We start from the raw sequence: 22,539 nt of genomic DNA, 5'->3' as shown, positions 1-22,539 counted from the left end.
AGAAATTTGAGTGGACAACTGAAGTTGCAATAATATTTGAGCAATTGAAGAATATCTTCACTAATGCACCATTATGACAATTGTAGTTCCATAAAAATATTTTGTGGTTTATATAGATGCCTACAAGGAATGGATTGTTGGATTCTTAATGTAGGAAGGACAGGTAGTTTGCTATGAGTCACATAAATTTGATAAGCATGAGACAAACTATGTGACTCGTGATCTAGAGTTAGCTTCCATTATTCATGCACTGAGGATGTGGAGGAATTACCTCCTCGGTAGAAGGTTCACACCCATGACAGATCATGGTGGACTCAATTTTTTTTTATCAACCTACGTTAAATGCAAGGCAAGATAGGTGGCTAGCTATACTTAATGAATTCAATTTTTAGATCAAGTACATCAAAGGAAAGGTGAATAAGGTTATTGATGGACTTAGTAGAAGAATTCAATTAAATCACATAGTAAGGTTATTGATGGACTTAGTAGAAGAATTCAATTAAATCACATAGCATCCATAAGTTCTTATGTAATGGACCAAGTAGAATGGATCAAGCAAGCAAAACAACATGATGAGAAATATTAGCAAGTGAAGGAAAAGCTACATCAAGATGGTGAGGTTGAGGAATATCATATCATTAATGAGGGTCTAATTAGACTCAAGAATAGATTCTATGTACCAAGCAATGATGATTTAAAGAGGCTTATAATGAGAGAATTCCATGCCAAACCATATTCCAGCCACCCAGGATACCAAAAGACTCTCATGACCATCAAGAAATTTTATTAATGGCCTAATTTGAAAAAGGAGGTGGATGATTTTGTTGCTAAATGCATAGAATGTGAGTAGGTGAAGGTCAAATGTAAACATCTAGGGGGATTATTACAACCCATTTCCATTCAAGAGTGGAAGTGGAAAGTGATCTCCATGGATTTCATCATCTATTTTTCAACAAATTCCAAGCAAAATGATGCACTTATGGTGGTAATTGACAAGTTGAATAAGGTGGCTCACATTGTAGTAGTTAAATCCACCAACTTAGCTAGTGACATGGCTAATACTTTCATACAAGATATTGTGAGGTTGCATGGTGTTCCCAAGAAGGTCATCTTAGATAGAGATGCCAAGTTCACTTCCAAGTTTTGGAAGGCGCTATATGTAGGATTGGGGATAGAAATGGACTTTAGTATAAATTATCATCCATAGACAGATGGGAAAACAGAGAGGACAAATAGAATCCTTGAAGACATGTTGAGCATGTATATGATGTACCATCAAAAGAAGTGGGAAGAGTATCTTCCACTTGTAGAGTTTGCATACAATAATGAGTACAAAGAGTCTCTAAAGATGAGCCCATTTGAGACATTGTATGGAAGGAGTTGCATTACTCCTATTAGCTGGAGTGATCCAGTGAATAAGGTCCTTATTGGGCCTAATATGTTAAAAGAAATCGAGCAGTAAATGTATATCATTAAAAAAAAATTAAAGGTAGCACTAGACATGCAAAAAAACTATGTGGATTAGAATAGAGAGCTTAAAGAGTTCCAAGTTGGGGAACATGTTTAATTGAGAATTAAACCCATGAAAAATTCCTTGAAGATTCGGTCATGTGCCAACATGGCACCATAGTTTTGTGGACTTTTCAAGATACCTAAAAGGATAGGATCAGTGGCAGATAGGTTGCCCTTACCCCCATTAGTTAAAATCCATGTTGTTTTCCATGTTTCTTTGCTTGGAAGATATGTACAGGATTATAATCATGTGATTGATTGCTTTGCACTATAGGTGGAACTAGAGGGATAATTCTAGCCAAAGCCACTATGCATCCTGGATCAAAGGAAACTCATGCTCCGAAATCGAGTAATAGAACAACTCAAAGTGCAGTGGAGGCACCTTGGGCTCAAGGAAGGCATTTGGGAAATGAATGATTTAATGAGGGAAACATATACCTTTTTGTTTGTTGGTTGAAGAAAATGTATATGAATTGTAAATATTGTCCAAAGTTGCTAATATAAAGCTCCATAAACGATATGTGTTTATTTTTAAGCATGTCTTTTGTGTGGCATATGGTCAAAGAACACTGAGGATGGTGTTTCCCCAAGGGGGAAGGGTTTGTGACATCCCCAATTAATTTACACTTATATATGCAATGTAAACATTTTGACAAAGAAAAATGGGTTGAGTAATGGGACACAAATTCCAAAGGTTGGGTTGATTGCTTTTTGCGGATAATATTAAGGTATAAAAAATTCAAATATGAATAATGGTGGGATTCAAGTTGGTAAGATGTGTTTGCCACTCACTGCAGTAAACAAAACTTAATTTCACCGCTTGGGGAATAGCTAGATAGATGGCATAATTTTTATTGGTTGACAAGATTTTGCTAGAAGTAGTTACTATCAGGAGGAGGTAATAGAAAAAGAAAATAAAACTGCTAGAAAGAAGGTAACTTAGGAAGGAATTTGAACGGTCTATGGGAAAACATAGCAAGGAGAAGATAAAATTGAATTTATAGGAGAATATTTGAATAGCAAGAGAAGAAGAGGGAGGATAAAAATCTAGAAGGAGAGTTAAAAAAAGAGAGACAACATGGGCAACTATGGGGAAGAGAAATCAAATGCCAGGATAATTCTTAATAGCAAAAAGGAATAATGTTTTTGGTTGGAAAGAGAATGACAAGAAGTCTCCAGATGAGGAGTTAATTGCCTCTCATGTCCCCATTGGCCAGGAGGGTGGAGATGATGTTTCTCAAAAAATCCCTGAGGGCTAGGGCAAAAGAATTATTCCTCGAAATTTCTTGTGGGATTTTGGACATTTACTTGTTGTAGCTTGATTTCATTTTGATTTTTGGATTCCCCAAGTTGGGTGGAACCATAGTGTTGAGTTCTAAAGGGTGGAGAGAGTTGGTCTCTAGACTCCTTGTGAACTTTGTGGATTGCGGCTTAGTTGTTGAGTGGTGGAAGAATATTTGGAGTTCCTAGTTGAATTAGTGGTTGTGTTTAATTCCGAAAGCAAAATATTCCTCAGTTTTTGGAATCTGGCTTAGGGGTGACAATTGCAAGTGAGAACTTGGCTACAATTGTCTATGCTTGGGTGGAGAGTCATTATCTAGACTCACTTTCCCATTAGCTTTCAAGATGAGTGTTTCTCATGTATTTTGACTATTAATGAATATGAGTTTACCATCTCTGGTCTGTAAAGGAGCTATTAATGTATGGGAATTGGTTTGCGATTTTATTGTCTACAAGATTGACTAATATTTTGTTGGAATTGTTTAAAAGGTGTTGGAACAACATGAGAACGTGTTGGTTATGTTCTTATAGAAACGACATGGAAATATTCTCTTTTTATAGTGATATGATTTTGTTTGATTACAAAATCTTACTAGCACTGTGCATTTTTATGTGTGTAAAGTTATAAATATAATCCATGTGAGAAGGTGAATCCATGATTTCATGAGATGAATGGTATTACACTAACCTATTGGATGCAGGGATTGTTTTAGTATGATGATGTTGGGTTGCACTGGAAGACACAAATTCTCAGTGTTGTCAATGGACATGTGGAATGAGTGGTAATCTTGTGTTGACTGCATATTTGAATTGTTGTATAAGATTTAACAGAGTTGTTTAATCCAAATTGGTCCCTTCATGAATGAAGGGAAGGAGGCCTTATTTCCATCCCTTGTAGTCACAATTTTGATTCAACATGCATGAGTTGATCATCAAGGTTACTTATTTATTCAGTTGAGAAGACAGTTAAGCCAAAGAGAGCAAGATTTTTTCTCTATTAATGAGCTATTACAACTCTCTATTTTTATTTTGGAAGATAATGCATTTGAAATTGTTTATGAATTGCTATCATGCTTATGATTGTTTGTTTCTAAAGTTTGTTCATAATTTATTTATGATTTTGTTGGCCACCATGTGCTAGAAGTGGTGCTTAGAAAGATTGAAAAATGAGAGAAATTGTAACTTTGTTAAAGCGTTGTAAATAGTGGAAAAATTCAAGTTAAATACATATTTTGGTTCTAGGTTAGCTAGGTTGGAGATCAAGAGATCGACCAAAAAGGTTAGACCTCTGACAGGTCTTGCCCCGACCTACAACGGGCTGACGTAGCACTTCAAGACCGCAGGTTAGAGATCAATCACATCGAGGGTTGAGCTGACTTTGCCCCAATACATTTTAATGCCAGAGGACTCGAGCTGGACCCGACTTGGGTCGGAAGTTGAAATCATGCCCAACTTTGAAAATAAAATGTGTCAATGATAGGAGGGCTGAACTTGACCCTCCTTAGAATTTTTTTCCTACCACGTGTACCTATCCATTGTGGCTGTGTGTCAGGTGCCATGTAGGTCCACCATAATGGGGTATGAACTCATCACCTGCCATGTGGGCCTCTTTGAGGTTGCCATGTGGGGGTCATGATGACATGGTGGGGTAGAAAAAGGGCCTTAACTTTTGATCCATAAGTCAGATTGAGATGATATTTACACCATTGGAATCATTTCAATGAGATGAATGAAATGATGTTTCCATAGTGAAGTTTTAAGAAAGTTGGAAAAAGTCAAAAATTTTAGATCCCGTTCCCGTAATTGTATCTTGGGAGTTGGTTTAGCATAGTAAAAACCTCCTTCTAACTCTGGTTGGGTTAAGTGGTTAGTAGGGGGTGCTTTTACATTCTTGTTAATTAAAAATACAATTAATATGCCCAACATTTTGGCGTTATTGTTAGGGAGGCTATTAGAGGTTCATATGTGTGACTAGCATTGTTTTTAATTCTTTGATTAGAAATGTGAATAGGTGTTCCTAGATTTGGAAGTTATCAAGTGATAAGAAGAGAGGTAAGAATATTGTGCATCCCTTTAGTATATCATAGCAAGTTTAGTCTTATGAGGAGTTAGAACACATAGGATTGCAGTGCATAAATAGTAAAGGAGAAAAACATGATGCCCCCAAAGAAACTAATCGTGCAGGTAGAAGAGGATCTGGGAAGAAGAAGAAGAATCAAGATTTTGGAAGAGTAACATATATAAAAATATATATAATTTCAAAATCTAAAGAAAAATAATCTACTTGGGAGGAAACACCTAACAAAAGGATCAGATAACACTGCTCTATAGAGGTCACGATCTCCTAAGTCATCTATGTTGGGTGCACATATTAAGGAGGTGGAATTTATGAACCATCGACCTCAAATGCAAGCCCAAGAGTTTGTAGTCCATCTGTATTAGTAGATGAACGATATAAAGGCTTGTTAGAAGGACAAGGGGACACAAATGAACGTGATTTAGAATGAAGTCTAGAAGAACGACCACTTGATCATTTCATTCTCAAACTCAGGTAGTGCTATGAAAAAATCTACTGAGCACTCTGTTACAGAGGGTGTTGTGAAATAGTTGGGATCACCTAGAACCTCCTAAATAGTTTGAACAACCTAAACAACTTGAACAACCTAAGCAAACCTCACTATTAAAAAGAGAGGAATCCACTCCATTAGGGGAGAAACTTGTAATAGTTATACAAAACCCTCATGCTTATAGGCAAAGCCAAATGGCACATGGCTAAGTTACCACCTTTGAGTTCACCATTGGAAATCTCTAACGGTAGGCCCCAATGAAAAGCATGCCTTTATCTGTACTTCCTACATTTTAGGGTACAATTACTTAAGATCTAGATACATTTCTATTTGAACTTGATATCCTCTATAGGAGTTATTATTCCACCATCGATGAACATAAATTAAAATTATTCTCACATGCTTTAAAGGGAGCCACATTTAGATGGTTCATGAAACTTAGTGGGGCATCCATTACCTCCGGGGATGGAATGAATAAGACATTTTTGGAAAAGTATTAGGATTACTATCATTCTATAGGTCAAAGGGAACATATGTTCAAGATAATACAAATAACAAATGAAAACTTGGAAGATTATGTTGAGTGCCTTCAGTACAATCTATAGAGATCTCAATATAGTAATCTGGACAAGAAAATAGTTAAAACAATTTTGATCAAAGGAATGCGAGATGATTACCTTGATATGTTAAAATCTTATGGGCAAAGGAGATATATGCAAGGAACCATATAATGAAAATTTTCATCTCTTGTGAAGAAGTTCTAGAGGATCAACAAGAAATAGGTCTATGACACATAATGCCTCTGCTAGGATCTTAAAATCCGCTAATAGTGGGGCAACACAAGCATAAAATGGGAACATTCTAGAGAATTTTAAAATTAGAATTATGAGGTCTTTATCCTCTCAGCTTGATGTTCGGCAGGTGAAGCATAAACATATTTATGTAGAACAAGCTTTGGCTATATTCTACTCTCGGTGCAGGAATAAACATCCTATGATGGAGTTCACACCCAATAGTTGTAACTTATTTGAGCGAGATCATTTTATAGAATAATGCCCATATTTTCCTATATTAAAAATAATTTATAAGGAGACAGGGAATGACATTGAAGCAACATATTTCATTGGCACCAAGAAGCCCTGACATCGTTTTCAATTGGGTATGGTGCAAGAAACTTTCTCTTCCTTTAATTCTTGTTCTTGGATGTGTAGTCCTCAAAAAATTCCCCAATAAATGAAATACCCAATAGCTCCATGGTAGCCTTCTAATCCTCCTTTGGTCCAGTATCCAGTGCCTTGTCCCCAGTGGCCTTCTCCCCCATGGCCTTTGTTAGGGTCCAACCCTAACCTCCTTATTTATGCAATAGGTTCGAGTCATAGTTATATATAGTTAAAGAGTCAATAAAGCCCATATTAATAATTGTAAGTGGCTGACCCGCATTTAAAGAAGGGACCACAATTAGTTGCAAATGGGCCATTGTATTAGATAGATGGTATTAATAAGAACCATGGTACTGACCCATGGTATTGCATGTATGAATCCTATATAAAGGATAAAGACTCCCCTTGAGGAGTGTCGTGTCTTATTTTGTAATTGAACCCAGCTCTATTGGAGGTTGCCCCCTCGAAGAGGCAAGTGAACATTGCTTTCCTTTCTGAATAATAAAATACATGTTGTTATTTCTTATTGTTCTGTGTTCTGGGTATATTTCTTCACATACTTGGTATTCTGGTATCTTCTTGCAGGTAAAGAGCATAACAAGTGGTATCAGATAACTTTCCAGTGCCGGTGGGATCTCCATTTTTAGCAGATTTTTTTTTTGCTAGAGACATGTTCCGACATCTTTAAACCACGGGATCTGTCTTTGAGCACATAAACCTGTGGATTTGGGGAGGCACATAAAATACAAGAGGTGGTCATGCTTGTTGGACTCCCTTGTAACCCATGTGGGTACCCCTTCGAGTAGTAGTGCATTAGATAGAACCACGCACAAACTGTCTTCCAAGTACCCTCTGGGTATATCGGAAGCCCCCTAGGCTCTATTGAAACCTCACCATAGATAAACCATCGACCGTCTTGCTGCTATAGTACACCGAGAATAGCACTCAAGGAGATTATTGTGTGTACGATAGGGTAGTTGGGTTGTACAGCTAAGGGTACAGCTGATCCTCCCTGGTTAGTGCCCTGAAAGATTGGGCCGAGTACTACTGTCGAACCCTTATGTATATTGCGATCTATTGCACCTAACACAGAAAATACAAGAGGTGGTCATGCTTGTTAGACTCCCTTGTAACCCCTGTGGGTACCCCTTCGAGTAGTAGTGCATTAGATAGAACCATGCACAGACTGTCTTCCAAGTACCCTCTGGGTATATCAGAAGCCCCCTAGGCTCTCTTGAAACCTCACCATAGATAAACCATTGACCGTCTTGCTCCTATAGTACACCGAGAATAGCACTCAAGGAGATTATCGTGTGTACGATAGGGTATTCGGGTTGTACCGCTAAGGGTACGGCTGATCCTCCCTGGTTAGTGCCCTGAAAGATTGGGCCGAGTACTACTGTCGAACCCTTATGTATATTGCGATCTGTAGCACCTAACACTCATTGAGACCATAGTTCCCTTGTCTCTCTCTATATCATGCATCATTTTTGCCAGATCAGATCTAGCAAGTTGGGTTCTGTCGTAGCCGCAACAATCAGTTCTGCCATTCATATATCTCAGATCCGCCATTTAGATCTATCAGATCCGCCAATCAGATTTATCAGCTCTGCCATTCCGATCTAGCAGTTTGGGTTCTATAGCAGTCGCAACAATCAGATTTGCCATTCAGATCTAGCAGCAGGGGTTCGACCACTGCCACATTCCTACTCATACTCTGCAGTTGATGGTTTCATCGACATATCTGACTATTTGTGTGGCTCCTATACCTGGGCATGATTCTCGTAGGACATTGGGCAGAATTAACTTTTCTGGGAATCGGCTACTGCAGTATTCCTAAGTGAGGAGTAAAACTCCTTTCGGAGTAAAAAAAGAAAAAAAAAAGTCTGAGACCCTCCCGGGACGCTTATAGGAGACTTAGCCCATAAGAATCAGGTCTGCAAGCTGAGCAAGGTGGTACCATTCACTTGTCAGCGTCAAAATTTCGGGTGGTCCCAATTTTTTTTTCACAGTAACGACAAGTGCACCGGATCGGTGCATGGTACAAACCAGAGCTCAAGCTATGGCCAATGAGAAGATCAACACCCTTGAACAAAAGTTGGAGGCATTAACGAAGCAGATCCAGACCTTAAATGACACAATCACAAAGGGCAAGTCGGGGGAAGAATCAAAGGCATATGATTTTAATGAAAACCTTGAGGGCGAGTCTAGCCATTCTCTTCACTTCTATGGAAACTACCAATAGTCCCAACTTCAACCACCCAAGCTGGACATGTATAAATTTGATGGCTCTCATTCGGCCATATGGCTAGCACAAATGGAGCAATATTTCACATTGAATCACATTAGAGATGATGCAGCTAAGCTAAGTGTGGGAAGCCTGTACTTGGACCAAGAAAGATGGCAATGGTGGTAGTGGCATCAACGCTGGTATGCAATGCCACTGACTTGGGAGATATTCTCAGAATCCCTTTCTGATTGCTTTGACCATGAATCTAACTTTTTGGGTCGTCTTAATAAGCTTCGACAGACAGGCACAATGCAAGAATATATTAAAGCCTTTGAAGCATTAGCCTTCCGCACAAGAGGTCTAGCAGATGAATTCTACTTGGAATGTTTTATCAGTGGTCTCAAAGACGCCATACAACACCCAGTCTCATGGTTGGCAGATTACAAGATAGCTCGTGAAGTAGAATGCATGTTAGCGGCCCAGTCGACTCATCCAAATTTCATAGCCAAGGGACGCCCCACCCAGGCTCTGAGCACTACCCAAACACTTAAGGTTCAAAAGGTGTCATCAGCGGAAATGGTGTAAAGAAGAAAGCAAGGATTGTGTTACTACTGTGATGAGAAATACTCCCTGGGGCATAAATTCAAGGAACCCAAATTCTTTCAAATTGATGCTACTGATCACAGTTCATCTGAGGAAGCCCCACCATTTGAGGGACTAGAGGAGGAAGATGAGGACAACCAGCCGAACAATGAGCTCCCAGCTACACCTGAAGAACCAGTTATCTCGCTTCATGCTTTGGAAGGAATTTCTTCTCCCCAAACTATCAAAATCAGAGGTTTTATTAAGTATCGCCCTGTAGTAGTCGTGATTGATAGTGGCAGTGCGCATAACTTTATCCATCAAAGAGTCGCTGAAGTAGTGCATTGTTTTGTCAGAGCAGTCTCTAATTTCCAGGTCTAGATTGCTGATGGGGGGACAATGAAATGTGAAGGCTGCTGTGAAAATGTCAAACTTCAAATGGGGGATTATCACCTAAAGACCCATATGTTTGCCGTCAACATGGGTGACATTGTCTTGGGTGCTGAATGGCTCCACACACTCGGCCCAATCACAATGTATTTCGAGGAGTTATATATGAGCTTCAAGTAGAATAACCACACACATACCCTCCGCGGACTCTAGGCAGGTGCTCCTTCTATCATCAGCTCGCATAGGATGGAAAAATTGTTAAAAAAGGGCCACCATGGAGTTATAGCCCAATTTAATGCCATCTAGGCCTTTGAACCCACTTCTCTTCATATTCATCCTAAGATGCAACAGGTCTTAAACAACCATCTGCAAGTCTTTGAAAAGCCTCATGAGCTTCCATCCTCGAGAGGGGAACATGATCATATCATTACTTTGGTCCCAGGGGCACAACCACCAAATGTGTGCCCATATAGATATCCTTTCGCCCAAAAGAATGAAATTGAAAAAATCATCAAGGAACTCCTGGAAGCTGGTGTCATTCGTCCTAGCATTAGTCCTTATTCATCACCTGTGGTCATGGTGCTTAAGAAAGATGGGGAATGGCGTATGTGTCCAAACTTCAGGGCCCTCAACAAGCTGACGGTCAAAGATAAATTTCCCATCCCGGTTGTTGATGATTTTTTGGATGAACTAAATGGGGCTCAATTCTTTACTAAGCTCGACCTTCACTCGGGCTATCACCAAATTCGCATGAAAGAAGTAGACATTCCAAAGACTGCTTTCCGAACTCATGAAGGCCATTATGAATTCTTGGTCATGCCATTTGGTCTCTGTAATGCCCCATCCATTTTTCAGAGCCTCATGAATCACCTGCTCAAACCATATCTCAGAAAATTTGTCCTTGTTTTCTTTGATGACCTCCTCATCTACAACCTCACCTGGGAAAAATATCTTCAGCATGTAGATTTGCTCTTGCAATTGCTCCGGAAGCATAAATTATTTGTCAAGTTGTCCAAGTGCTCTTTTGGCATGGAAGAAGTTGAGTATTTGGGCCACATTGTGGGGCATGAAGGTGTCAGGGTGGATCCCAAAAATATCCAGGAAATGCAGGATTGGCCTCAACCAAAGACCTTGAAGAGCTTGAGAGGATTTTTGGGTCTCACCGGCTACTATCACAAATTTGTCCGCAATTATGGTCACATTGCTATACCCCTCACTCACCTTCTCAAGAAAAATTCATTCCTCTGGAATGATGAAGCGCAACAGGCATCTATAGCTCTCAAACATGCCATGTGTTCCACTCCCATATTGGCACTACCCGACTTCACTAAATCTTTTATGATTGAATGTGATGCTTCAGGTACGGGTATTGGGGCTGTCTTAATGCAGGAAGGTTGACCCTTGGCCTTCACTAGCCAATAACTAAGTGGGACAAATCTGGGACAATCTACCTATGAGAAGGAGATGATGGCCATCTTACATGCAGTGGATACCTGGCGACCCTGCTTATTGGGGTGGCGTTTCCAAATCTGCAGAGACCATCAAAGCCTTAAATATTTTTTAGAGCAACGCCTATCCTCGCCACAACAAAATAAATGGCTAGCCAAAATGTTGGGATATGATTATGAGATAATTTACAAGAAAGGGCGAGAAAATGTCGTAGTGGATGCTTTATCACGCCAATCTGAGTAGGAAAGCACCATGCTAGCAATCTCTCTTCCCATTCTAGAGTGGATTGAAGAGGCTTGCAAGGAATGGTTTTCACATCCTTCGCTCTCCCAACTCATTAATAAATTGCAGGCGGATCCAAATTCCACAGCGGGCTACTCTTGGCAGGATGAGATTCTTCGCTACAAGGACAATGTAGTGATATCATCAACATCCACCCTTAAAAGTCGCATTTTGGTAGAGTTGCACTCATCTCCCATTGCAGGCCATCTGGCTTTCAGAAGACTTATGCTCGCACTCAACGTTCATTCTTTTGGACAGGCATGAAAAAGGACATTCTTACTTTTGTAGCTGAGTGTGATGTGTGTCAGTGCCACAAAGGAGAAACAGTCAAATCCCCAAGCACATTACAACCATTGCCCGTCCTTGCCTCAATATGGACAGAGGTTTCTATGGATTTCATTACGGGTCTTCCGAAGTTAGGCAACAAGTCAGTCATCATGGTGGTTGTGGACAAACTTTCTAAGTATGCTCATTTTTGTGCCCTACCCCACCCTTTTACACCAGCTTTGGTGGCTCAATCTTTCATGGACCAGATCTTCAAATTGCATGGCATGCCCACTTCCATTGTGTCTGATCGTGACCCGATCTTCACCAGTAACTTTTGGCAGGAACTCTTCAGGCTACAAGGTACCCAACTACAACTCAGTACTTCCTATCATCCCCAAACTGATGGTCAAACTGAAGCAGTCAACAAATGTCTGGAGACCTACCTCAGGTGTTTCACTTCAGAAAAGCAACATCTATGGGTACAGTGGTTACCTCTAGCTGAATGGTGGTATAATACTAACTATCATGCCACCACTAAAATGACTCCATATGAAGTAGTTTATGGTCAACTCCCTCCTTCACCTCCTTCTTATATCCAGGGATGCTCGAAGGTACAAGCAGTCGATCAACTCCTACAGAATCGTGCAACCATGTTGGCCCAGCTCAAAGAGAATCTCCATCAAGCTCAAAATTGCATGAAGCAATAGGCAGACCAACATCGTTCAGAGCGCAAATTTCAAGAAGGGGATCAAGTATTCTTGAGGCTGCAACCATATAAGCAAACATCACTCAAAGACAAGGGTTGTCAGAAATTATCTCCAAAATTCTACGGACCATATCAAATACTTCAATGCATCGGAGAAGTAGCCTACAAGCTAGCCTTGCCACCCACTGCAAAAATCCATCCCGTCTTCCATGTCTCATGCCTCAAGAAAGTGGTTGGGAACCATTGTAGAATTCAAACCAGTCTACCAGAATTGGATGAAGAAGGTTCAATTTGGATCCAACCTGAACAGGTTCTTGACACGCGAGAACAGCACCTGCGCCGCTGCACAATCAAGGAAGTCCTCGTCAAGTGGAAAGACACCTCTCCAGAAGATGCAACCTGGGAACCAACCACTGTTCTTCAGCAGTTTATGCAGCTTCAGCCTTGAGGACAAGGCTATTTTTATGGGGAGGGCATGTTAGGGTCCAACCCTTTATTTATGTAATAGGGTCGAGTCATAGTTATAGTTAGTTAAAGAGTCAATAAAGTCCATATTAATAATTGTAAGTGGTTGACCTGCATTTAAAGAAGGGACCACAGTTAGTTGCAAATGGGCCATGGTATTAGATAGATGGTATTAATAAGAACCATGGTACTGACCCATGGTATTGCATGTATGAATCCTATATAAAGGATAGAGACTCCCCTTGAGGAGCGTCATGTCTTATTTTGTAATTGAGCCCAACTCTATTGGAGGTTGCCCCCTTGAAGAGGCAAGTGAACATTGCTTTCCTTTCTGAATAATAAAATACATGCTATTATTTCTTATTGTTTTGTGTTCTGGGTATATTTCTTTGCATACTTGGTATTCTGGTATCTTCTCACAGGTCAAGAGCATAACAACCTCAACCTTAATGAGGGATTTTTTTCCCTAATCAAATGCAGTTTAGATTTAATTGTAGCAACAATAATTACAATTTACATACAATGTGCCTGTAAGTGGCCCTCCTAACACCCCTAGCTACTTATACAACCTAACCCTAATCCCAATAATAAAGAAATACAACAAGTTGAAACACCAATTCTCCTTACTTACTCTATCTCACCTATGGAATGAAATGGAACACAATTATGCTCAAGAAGGATATTAAAGCCCAATTTTCTCATGTCATTATAGAAAATGAGGAAGATAATTTATCAATAGAAGGAAACCTAATTCAATGATTTTTAGAGAAACATGAGGCTATAAGAACCAATGTTATTATTGGCACTCAGACAGTTGATGTCACTTTTGAAGTTGTAACATTTGGTGATACTACTAATACCACTATGAAAACCAATGATACCTCTTATGTTACTGTAATAGCTAATGTTACCCCAACCATGAGACCTGTAACAACTACTAGTAATGAGACTTCTTTGCATCCCCCTTATCCCGAAATATTAAATGAAGTCAAAACTACTCCTCAATGAGAATTTGATTTCTTGAAGGAGTTGAAAAATTTACATGTCCAAATTCCCTTACTTCAAGCGATCTAAGATGTTCCAATTTATGCTTAAATAGTTAGAGTCATAATGTGTCAAAAATCCAGGTAGGAAACCATGAGATCCACCTATTGTACATGTAATTGGAAAATTATCAAAACTAATGTTAGGGGATAATACACCTACCAAATATGAAGATCCTGGGAACCCAACAATAGTTTTCCATATTGGAGGAACAACTCTTCCAAATACCCTGATTGATTTAGGAGCAACAATTAATATAATAAGAAGGGAAACTATCGAACTACTTGGGATCACCAACTTGAGACCAACCCCTGCTGTTTTAGAAATGACAGATAAATCTAATATTTGACTTGAAGGAATATTGGAGGATATTATTGTTTCAGTATATTATTGAGAGTATGTAGTATATTTTGTATATTTTGTAGTGTTACAGCCTAAGACATGCATAAGAGGACATCCTATGATTTTAGGCAGGTCATGGTTGGTCACTACAAATACTTTTATTGGATGTAGATATAGATGTATGATCATATTTGACGGCAATAATACCAAGGATTGTGTTCTTTATCCTCTAGCAAAGCCAAGTTTAGAATATGAGAATCATTTATGGTATGAGTTTGAACGAGAGGAGGATCTTTGATACAATATTACTTAAAACTCAACCATTGAAGTCTCCAAACAACAGGTTAACCCTGTATGGAAGATATATATAGAATGAGGTTTGTTTACTTGAGAATACTAGGATGAAAATGAAGAGACGGTATGCTAATTTATTATTTCTTTTACATTGTCATGATTTAAAGCTCACCCCCTCCTTTGCCACTATTAAGTACAAAATTCAAAACAACCACAATTAAAGAACATTTTCTAGACATAGCTTGGACATCATACGTGCAAAACCAAGAAAGACTCGAGTTGTATTTACCACAACTTTCCTTTCTCTTCTCTTCTTTATTTCTTTCCTCCTTTACTTCTTGTTTTCTCTTGTTTCTCCCCATCTCCCTTGTCTTATTCCTCTCTTCATTCTTTCTTTCTTTTGTCTCTCATTTAGTATGCGTACTAAATGATAAACTAATAAACACGTACTAAATGATAAACTAATAAACTAAGATACGGCTAACGCCAATTGAACAGAACACAGTTGAAAACGTGGTTGTACACATTTGAACGGGAGATATTCTCAGACATCGCATGCTTTTTCATAGGTGAGAAGAGGGATACTGTGACGGATACTTCCCATTGACATAAAGAAAAGTCTTCAAATTAGTGTCGATGCACTTGATGCTGAGGAACGGGAGATGTTCTTAGACATCGCATGCTTTTTCATAGGTGAGAAGAGGGATATGGCGGTCAAAATATGGGACGGGTGCAACTGGAAAAGTTTTCAAAATTTAGATGAGAGGTGTCTAGTAGAAGTGGACAGTGAGAATGTGATACATATGCATGATCACCTTCGTGATCTGGGAAGAGATATCGCCAAGCTCCAAGATTGGTCCATGGCACAGACAACCTTGATGACTTGTTGTAGCCATCCTCTGTAAGTGCTAAGTCATTCAAACCTGTATAAATCTTTGTATTCAAAATCTGTGTACAATTTTAAAATTTTCATCTTTTCTGGATATTGAACATGACTTATTTATTTATTTTTGATGATAAGTCATGTTTGTGACTGCATCCAAATGTCAACTGTGGATTTATCTTTGGTACAATATTCTTTAAAACTCAACCACAAAATTCTCCTAACCATCATTATCATAATTAAGTTATAACAATGTATAAAACTTCAACATTTCAAGAACATAAAAATTCCGCAACTCATCACGACATGTAGAAACACCAAAATATAGGATGGAATGGCCTGTAGATTTATCCCCACTCACTCGGGTCTCAGCTATCTTGGTTTGGTTCAACGAAACTTACTGTTGGTTCATTCCTCCAAGAATGAATGCATCTCCTCCAAGACTTTGTGTGGCTGTGGCTCTCGCCTCCTCCTTTCACTTGTGGTTCAATTTTTTTCTATTGCACCTCGATTCGATTATGCTTGTTATTGAGTTCATTTGCATCATATGGTCTTCTATCGCTCCACACCTGCAGTCCATGTGCTTTGTATAACTTGTCGTTTGGAAAAAGGAGAAAGATACCGCTAACGCCGATTGAACATTACACGTTTGAAAACGCGGTTGTACACATTTGAAAATTGAGCGCGTGGATCCCACACAAGGAGAGAAAGCCCTCACGATGTTGATGGTCCCGCCACCACTTGAAAAGTTATGGTCGAGCGAGCACCCCACGCACAAAGATTATCATGATTGTTGGCCACATCACCATCTAAGGAAGGCGACGTTTTGACCCCGAAAACAATGAATTTCCAACCGGATTTTCACAAAACCCAGCAGAAAACCAAATGCAACTCTGTCGCACACACAACTTTTGCCATTTTCCATTGCAATTTCTGTCTGCTCTTCTCTAGGGCCGACCATTATATCCATCATTTCCTCCCTCGCAGCTTTTGCGTTTATAGTGCCGACCATTATATCCATCATCTCCCATTTCTATTTTTCAATTGCCAATGGCTGCATCATCTTCCACTGCTGCCCATTACTCTTATGATGTGTTTATTAATCACAGAGGCCCCGATGTGAAGAAAACCTTCGCCAGCCATCTGTACCATGGCCTTTTGAAACATGGATTGAGAGTCTTTCTAGATGAGCCCGAAATGCAAGCAGGAGACTCTTTGACTTCCCAAATAGAAAGTGCTGTTAGGACTGCCTCCGTCCACGTAGCGGTTTTCTCACCCCGCTATGCAGAATCAAGTTGGTGTCTCGATGAACTCCTCCTGATGCTGGAGTCAGGAAAGACCATCATCCCAGTCTTTTACCATGTGATGCCCTCCGAGCTTCGGTGGACGCATGGCAAATCTGGAAAGTACGCTGATGCCCTGCAAATATTGGCAGAGAAGATGACTTACGACCCTCAAAGTCGTAAACGGAAGTTGCGGTACAACTCTGCCACCATTGAACAATGGAGAAATGGTCTTTCTAGCGTTGCAGAAATAAGTGGTTTTGAGCTGGAGAAATTCAACGGGTAACAACTCTAACTAATTTTTCGGCACTGTATTATTTTCTATACAAAGACGTTTGTTTCTCACTAGTTTAATTTATTGCCTTTTAAACAATCAACGACGAGGGCGAGTTGGTAGAGAAAGTGGTTACATGTGTGTTGAAAAGAATGGCAAAAACACCATTGCATGTAGCTAAATACCCAAAGGGTTTGGACGAAAAGGTACAAGATTTTGAAAATGAAGTCTTCTTGCAGCAGCAGCAGCAGAGTGAAAATCCTCCCATCCTGGGAATTGTTGGGTTGGGTGGTGTAGGAAAGACAACCCTAGCAAAAGAACTCTTCAACCGAAAGAGTTCGGATTACAGCAAATGTTGCTTTTTACCTGATGTAAGGGACAATTCGGGTAAAGGCAATTTAATTTCGTTGCAGAGAAAATTTCTTAAGGTTTTTACTGGATCAGATCTACAATTAGACAGTGAGAATATAGAGACCCTCTTGAAAAAACATTTGTCATCCTCTCAGATTTTTGTAGTCTTAGATGATGTAAATCATGTGGATCAGGTTGATGCACTTTTGCCTGATCAAACTGTTATTCGATCAGATAGTTTAGTACTCATTACATCTAGGTACAAGGATATTCTCACAAGCTCAGGGATTGAAAACTCATCCATTTATAAGCTCACCGGGCTGAATGAACAACATTCCCGGGAGCTGTTATGCTCCCATGCCTTCAAACAGCCCTATCCACCATCACAATTTGAATATTTTGTGAATAAATTCTTAGAAGCCTGTGGGGGACTACCTCTCTCTTTGAAAGTGTTTGGGGCACTTCTTTGTGGAAAAAATAAGCAATCTTATTGGGAGGACCAATTGGACAAACTTCGACGAATACTTCCCAATGACATAAAGAAGAGTCTTCAAATTAGTGTCGATGCACTCGATGATGAGGAACGGGAGATATTCTTAGACATTGCGTGCTTTTTCATAGGTGAAGACAAGGATATGGCCGTCAGAATATGGGATGCATGCAACTGGAAAGGTTTTCAAAATTTAGAAGAGAGGTGTCTAGTAGAAGTGGACAGTGAGAATGTGATACATATGCATGATCACCTTCGTGATCTGGGAAGAGATATCGCCAAGGCTCCAGGATTGGTGCGTGGGACAGACAACCTTGATGACTTGTTGCAGCCATCCTCTGTAAGTGCTAAATCATTCAAACCTGTATAAATTTTTGAATTCAAAATCTGTGTACAATTTTAAAATTTTCATCTTTTGTCGAGATTGAACAGGTAATAACCGAAGTGCGAGGAATTACGACGGTTAAAACTAATAGATATGATGATGAGCATGCAAACGGGCTCTCAGAAATGACATGGCATCGAGGAATATTGCAAATTCCTGCAAGTGAAGATGGTCTCTTGGAGCGCATTTTGACAAGGGTGCACTCACCAAATCTCATATGGCTTCGCTGGTACAACTGTCCCTACTCTTCTCTTCCTCCCTGGATTCCAATGCAAAATTTGAGGGTTTTACAAGTGCACGCTCATGAATGGACATCATTGTGGGAAGGCGAATGTCAGGTGCATAGAAAATTATTGAGTTAAAGTTTGTATGGTTAATCTGCATTTAATATGGTCCCTCCCGGTTTTGAAAATATATGGAAGGGTTTGTGTTTAGGAATCTCTTATAGATGAAACACTGGACATTTTGCAGGCACCTTTGCAGTTGCGGGAATTACATATTAACTGCGTCCTCCCGCATATTCCAAAGTCTATAGGGCGGCTCAAGTACCTCGAACTGATTCAGATTGATGGGATTGTCGGCCTGAACCAACACAGAATATTAAGATTGCCAGAAGAATTTTGTCAACTACAGTCATTAAAAACCTTGCTGTTAAGAAGATGCGCCAAAATGAAGTCACTCCCAGATTCCTTTGGTGATCTAAGAAACCTCCAATCCATCGATCTCTCGTGGTGCTGGAATTTGGAGAGGCTGCCAGAAACCTTCGGGAATTTAATTAAACTTAAATATCTTAACTTGAGCAATTGCTCAAAGTTAACCATGTCAAGCGAAACACTCGGAAATATAAGCACGCTTGAGCATATAAATTTTCAAGGGTGTAGGCAGATTGAAGTATTGCCTTTCAAAGTAGCAAACCAAAGGTCGCTGGAAGAATTAAATTTGTTTTCGACAAATTTAAAAGAATTTCCAAATGGAATTGGAGAGCTAGGGAATTTGAAAGTTCTGAGAGTAGGAAGCCCTTTGTTGGACACGCCGCCGTCTTCGCTCGGTGACTTGACCAACTTGAAGACATTGTCGCTGTTTGGTTCTATAAGCGAACTTCCCCACTCTCTGGGTGACTTGAGGAACTTGAAGACAATAGAGCTGACTGATTGCAAGGAATTGAAATGTTTGCCGGCTTCTGTTGGACGGTTGACTCAGTTGACTGAGTTATATGTATGTAATTGTTCCATAAGCGAACTCCCCCACTCCCTCGGTGATTTGAGGAACTTAAGGAAATTGTGGCTGCACGATTGCAATGAATTGAAATGTTTGCCAGCTTCTGTCGGACAGTTGAGTCAGTTGACTGAGTTACATGTACGTTATTGTTCCATAAGCGAACTCCCCACCTCTCTCGGTGACTTGAGGAACTTGAAGACAATTGAAATGTCAAGGAATTGAAATGTTTGCCGGCTTCTGTTGGACAGTTGGCTCAATTGAATCAGTTGAGTGTATGCTACTGTCCCATAAACGAACTCCCCTCGTCTCTCTGTGGCTTGAGAAATTTGAAGACATTAGAGCTTGTTGGTGGAGGCGAGTTAGAAGAGCTTCCAGCGGTTGAACATTTGAGGTCTTTGCAGGAGCTGTCTTTAGGTAGATGTGTGAAGGTAAAGAACGTAAGAGGGTTGGTGCAGTGCACAAAGCTTCATAGCCTTAGTCTTCGGGAGTGCTCTGAGTTAGAGGAGTTAGAAGGTGTTGAGCATTGTACGTCTTTACGTTATCTCAATGCGCATGGATGTCCAAATCTCAGGTGGGGTCGGGGCGTAATGGAGCAGCTGCAGCAACGATTGAAAGGAGGACTCGTATTGGAATAAACGAGACATATGAATGTGATGAATAGCAAAGTGGAAGCATAATCAAATATTAGTCATGATGAGCAGCTCCATGTGTATTTTTACACTAATTTGATTATTTAATATGGTTCGGAGTTTTGCATTTGCGTTTATTTAATTAATAGTTTATCATTTAGTACGCGTTTTCGTCTGTGGTGCAGTCGAAGACATAATACTCGGTGTCATAATTGGATTGGAGTAGTGTAATTAGGTGGAAGAATTGACCGGTTTCCGTCACCGCCAAAAAAATGTCCAGCTCCGACCATCAGCGATTCCTCCGCCCTCTACCATCCTCGGCCAACCTCCGGCCTGGAAAGGACTCCAGCTTCCACCGGAAAATACTGACGCGACCCAAGACCTGCATTAATGCGATAGTCATTTGAATTTTGAAAATGCCCGCCCAATTTCTAGATATTTTAATTCTAGTTAGACCACTCCCTCTCAGAATCACAGATTTGGGATGTGCAACTGTTACAAACACTGTAGCAGACATCGATTTTGTTGTCAAAACAGTCACAAATCTTTGTGAGAATGACCATCATTCTAACGCCAAGAGTTCAATGCTAGAGCTCTAGGCTTATATCTCTGATCTGCTTTCCAATGACTTCAATGGCCTCTTCAATCTGTTGGACCGACCTGGGCATTCTCCATATTTTGTTGCGGGTGTACCTGGATCCTTTTACAACGTTTTGTTTCCTTTATAGAGATCCAGTAACTGACCTATGTTCCCAGCCAGGCCAACTGTGCTCTGCAACGTCCTTACTAAAGTTACCCTCTCCAATACTTTGATCGCAGGGTGCAGAGAGCATGACCTCTTGCAATAAAGTGTTGGAGAGATTAACTTTAGTAATGAAGTTGAATTGAGCATTTTTTTGAGATCCAGTAATGACCTATCTGCCCAGACAGGCCATAACAGCTAACATTTCCACGGCCAAGATTGAATCCAAGTTTAGGGGTTTAATTTCCCTTTTAACACCCGGGCTATGACCCTTGGACGACTTTGAAGCGATTATTACAAAACACTCCATTACAACCACACGGACTTCGATCAGATATGTTCCAGTTGCCCAAAGCATTATTTCTGTCAATCCGATCTAGCTCTTTCATCTGCATAAGGATTCTTTTTTCCTCTGAGATATTCCTGGCATTGCACTGAACTACCACTTGCAAAAGATTCATGATGAAAAGCAGAATAATTTGGATTGGGAGGATCGCAACTGCAAGCAGAAGCGACAGAATCGTCTCTGCCACTAGACTAGCTTTCATTTGATGAAAGTCTCTGCCATAGTATCAGTTAAAGTCTCTGCTTATGCAGTCCCTTACCAGTACAAGAATGTTATGTTGACTAGAATATGTGCACAGAACAACTTTCTAGTGTCATATGAGTGAATAGATATCTAGTCATAGATGCAGTATCCCATATGGATGACCACACATGGACTGTCTTCCATTGTTTCGTGGATTAGAAGATAAGAAGAGTCGAAAATTTCAGGGGCTAATTTTTCGCAGTTGTCGATTTTACTTTAATTAAATATACAGTGTGCGGCTCTATACTTACATACTTAACAATTTATCCGATTTAGCAGGTGGACTTTCAATTCAAGATAGCTCATGGGTCTGTGCAAAAGGTGCTGGTAGAAGAAACAAAACTGTATGATGCTTCAAAGGGGATTCTGGGAGCTAGTAGGCACAATGCAATAAGTTAGGGCATTTCCTAACTCTTTGTGCCGGAACAAGGGATGAAGTTTGGAATTTCATAATAAACGGGCCTTGATTCATGATTTTGTTAATTTAAGGTCTTCAATGACATTAGCCAAATTGGGACGGTGATCTTTGAGAGATGCAGAACAGAGCATCTATCTGGTATGTCTGTGGCTTGAGAAATTTGAAGACATTAGAGCTTGTTGGTGGAGGCGAGTTAGAAGAGCTTCCAGCGGTTGAACATTTGAGGTCTTTGCAGGAGCTGTCTTTAGGTAGATGTGTGAAGGTAAAGAACGTAAGAGGGTTGGTGCAGTGCACAAAGCTTCATAGCCTTAGTCTTCGGGAGTGCTCTGAGTTAGAGGAGTTAGAAGGTGTTGAGCATTGTACGTCTTTACGTTATCTCAATGCGCATGGATGTCCAAATCTCAGGTGGGGTCGGGGCGTAATGGAGCAGCTGCAGCAACGATTGAAAGGAGGACTCGTATTGGAATAAACGAGACATATGAATGTGATGAATAGCAAAGTGGAAGCATAATCAAATATTAGTCATGATGAGCAGCTCCATGTGTATTTTTACACTAATTTGATTATTTAATATGGTTCGGAGTTTTGCATTTGCGTTTATTTAATTAATAGTTTATCATTTAGTACGCGTTTTCGTCTGTGGTGCAGTCGAAGACATAATACTCGGTGTCATAATTGGATTGGAGTAGTGTAATTAGGTGGAAGA

General features: G+C 40.0%; 1 protein-coding gene across 1 annotated transcript; it reads left to right on the top strand.

Annotated features, from left to right (window-relative positions):
• Positions 1-16,277: 16,277 nt before the first annotated feature.
• On the top strand, positions 16,278-20,833 carry LOC149257381 (disease resistance protein Roq1-like). The gene is made up of 4 exons (XM_089370859.1): positions 16,278-17,019; positions 17,112-18,216; positions 18,285-18,575; positions 18,709-20,833. The coding sequence occupies exons 1-4, from the start codon at positions 16,505-16,507 to the stop codon at positions 19,675-19,677; spliced, it is 2,880 nt and encodes a 959-aa protein (XP_089226985.1). The 5' UTR covers positions 16,278-16,504; the 3' UTR covers positions 19,678-20,833.
• The last annotated feature ends 1,706 nt before the right edge of the window (positions 20,834-22,539 follow it).

This window comes from Pinus tabuliformis, chromosome 6, assembly GCF_031772625.1.
Source record: "Pinus tabuliformis cultivar Carrire ecotype Pingquan chromosome 6, CPIR1, whole genome shotgun sequence".
Taxonomy (NCBI): domain Eukaryota; kingdom Viridiplantae; phylum Streptophyta; class Pinopsida; order Pinales; family Pinaceae; genus Pinus; species Pinus tabuliformis.
The sequence above is the reverse complement of the archived record's forward strand: the minus strand, read 5'-3'. Positions and strand labels throughout refer to the sequence as shown.

Bases quoted from the DNA above. Each gene is read 5' to 3' on its own strand.
- LOC149257381 (XM_089370859.1), top strand. From the start codon at position 16,505: ATGGCTGCATCATCTTCCACTGCTGCCCATTACTCTTATGATGTGTTT. The intron at 18,217-18,284 runs GTATAAATTTTT...GAGATTGAACAG, and splicing joins GTGCTAAATCATTCAAACCT to GTAATAACCGAAGTGCGAGG. The intron at 18,576-18,708 runs GTGCATAGAAAA...GACATTTTGCAG, and splicing joins TGTGGGAAGGCGAATGTCAG to GCACCTTTGCAGTTGCGGGA.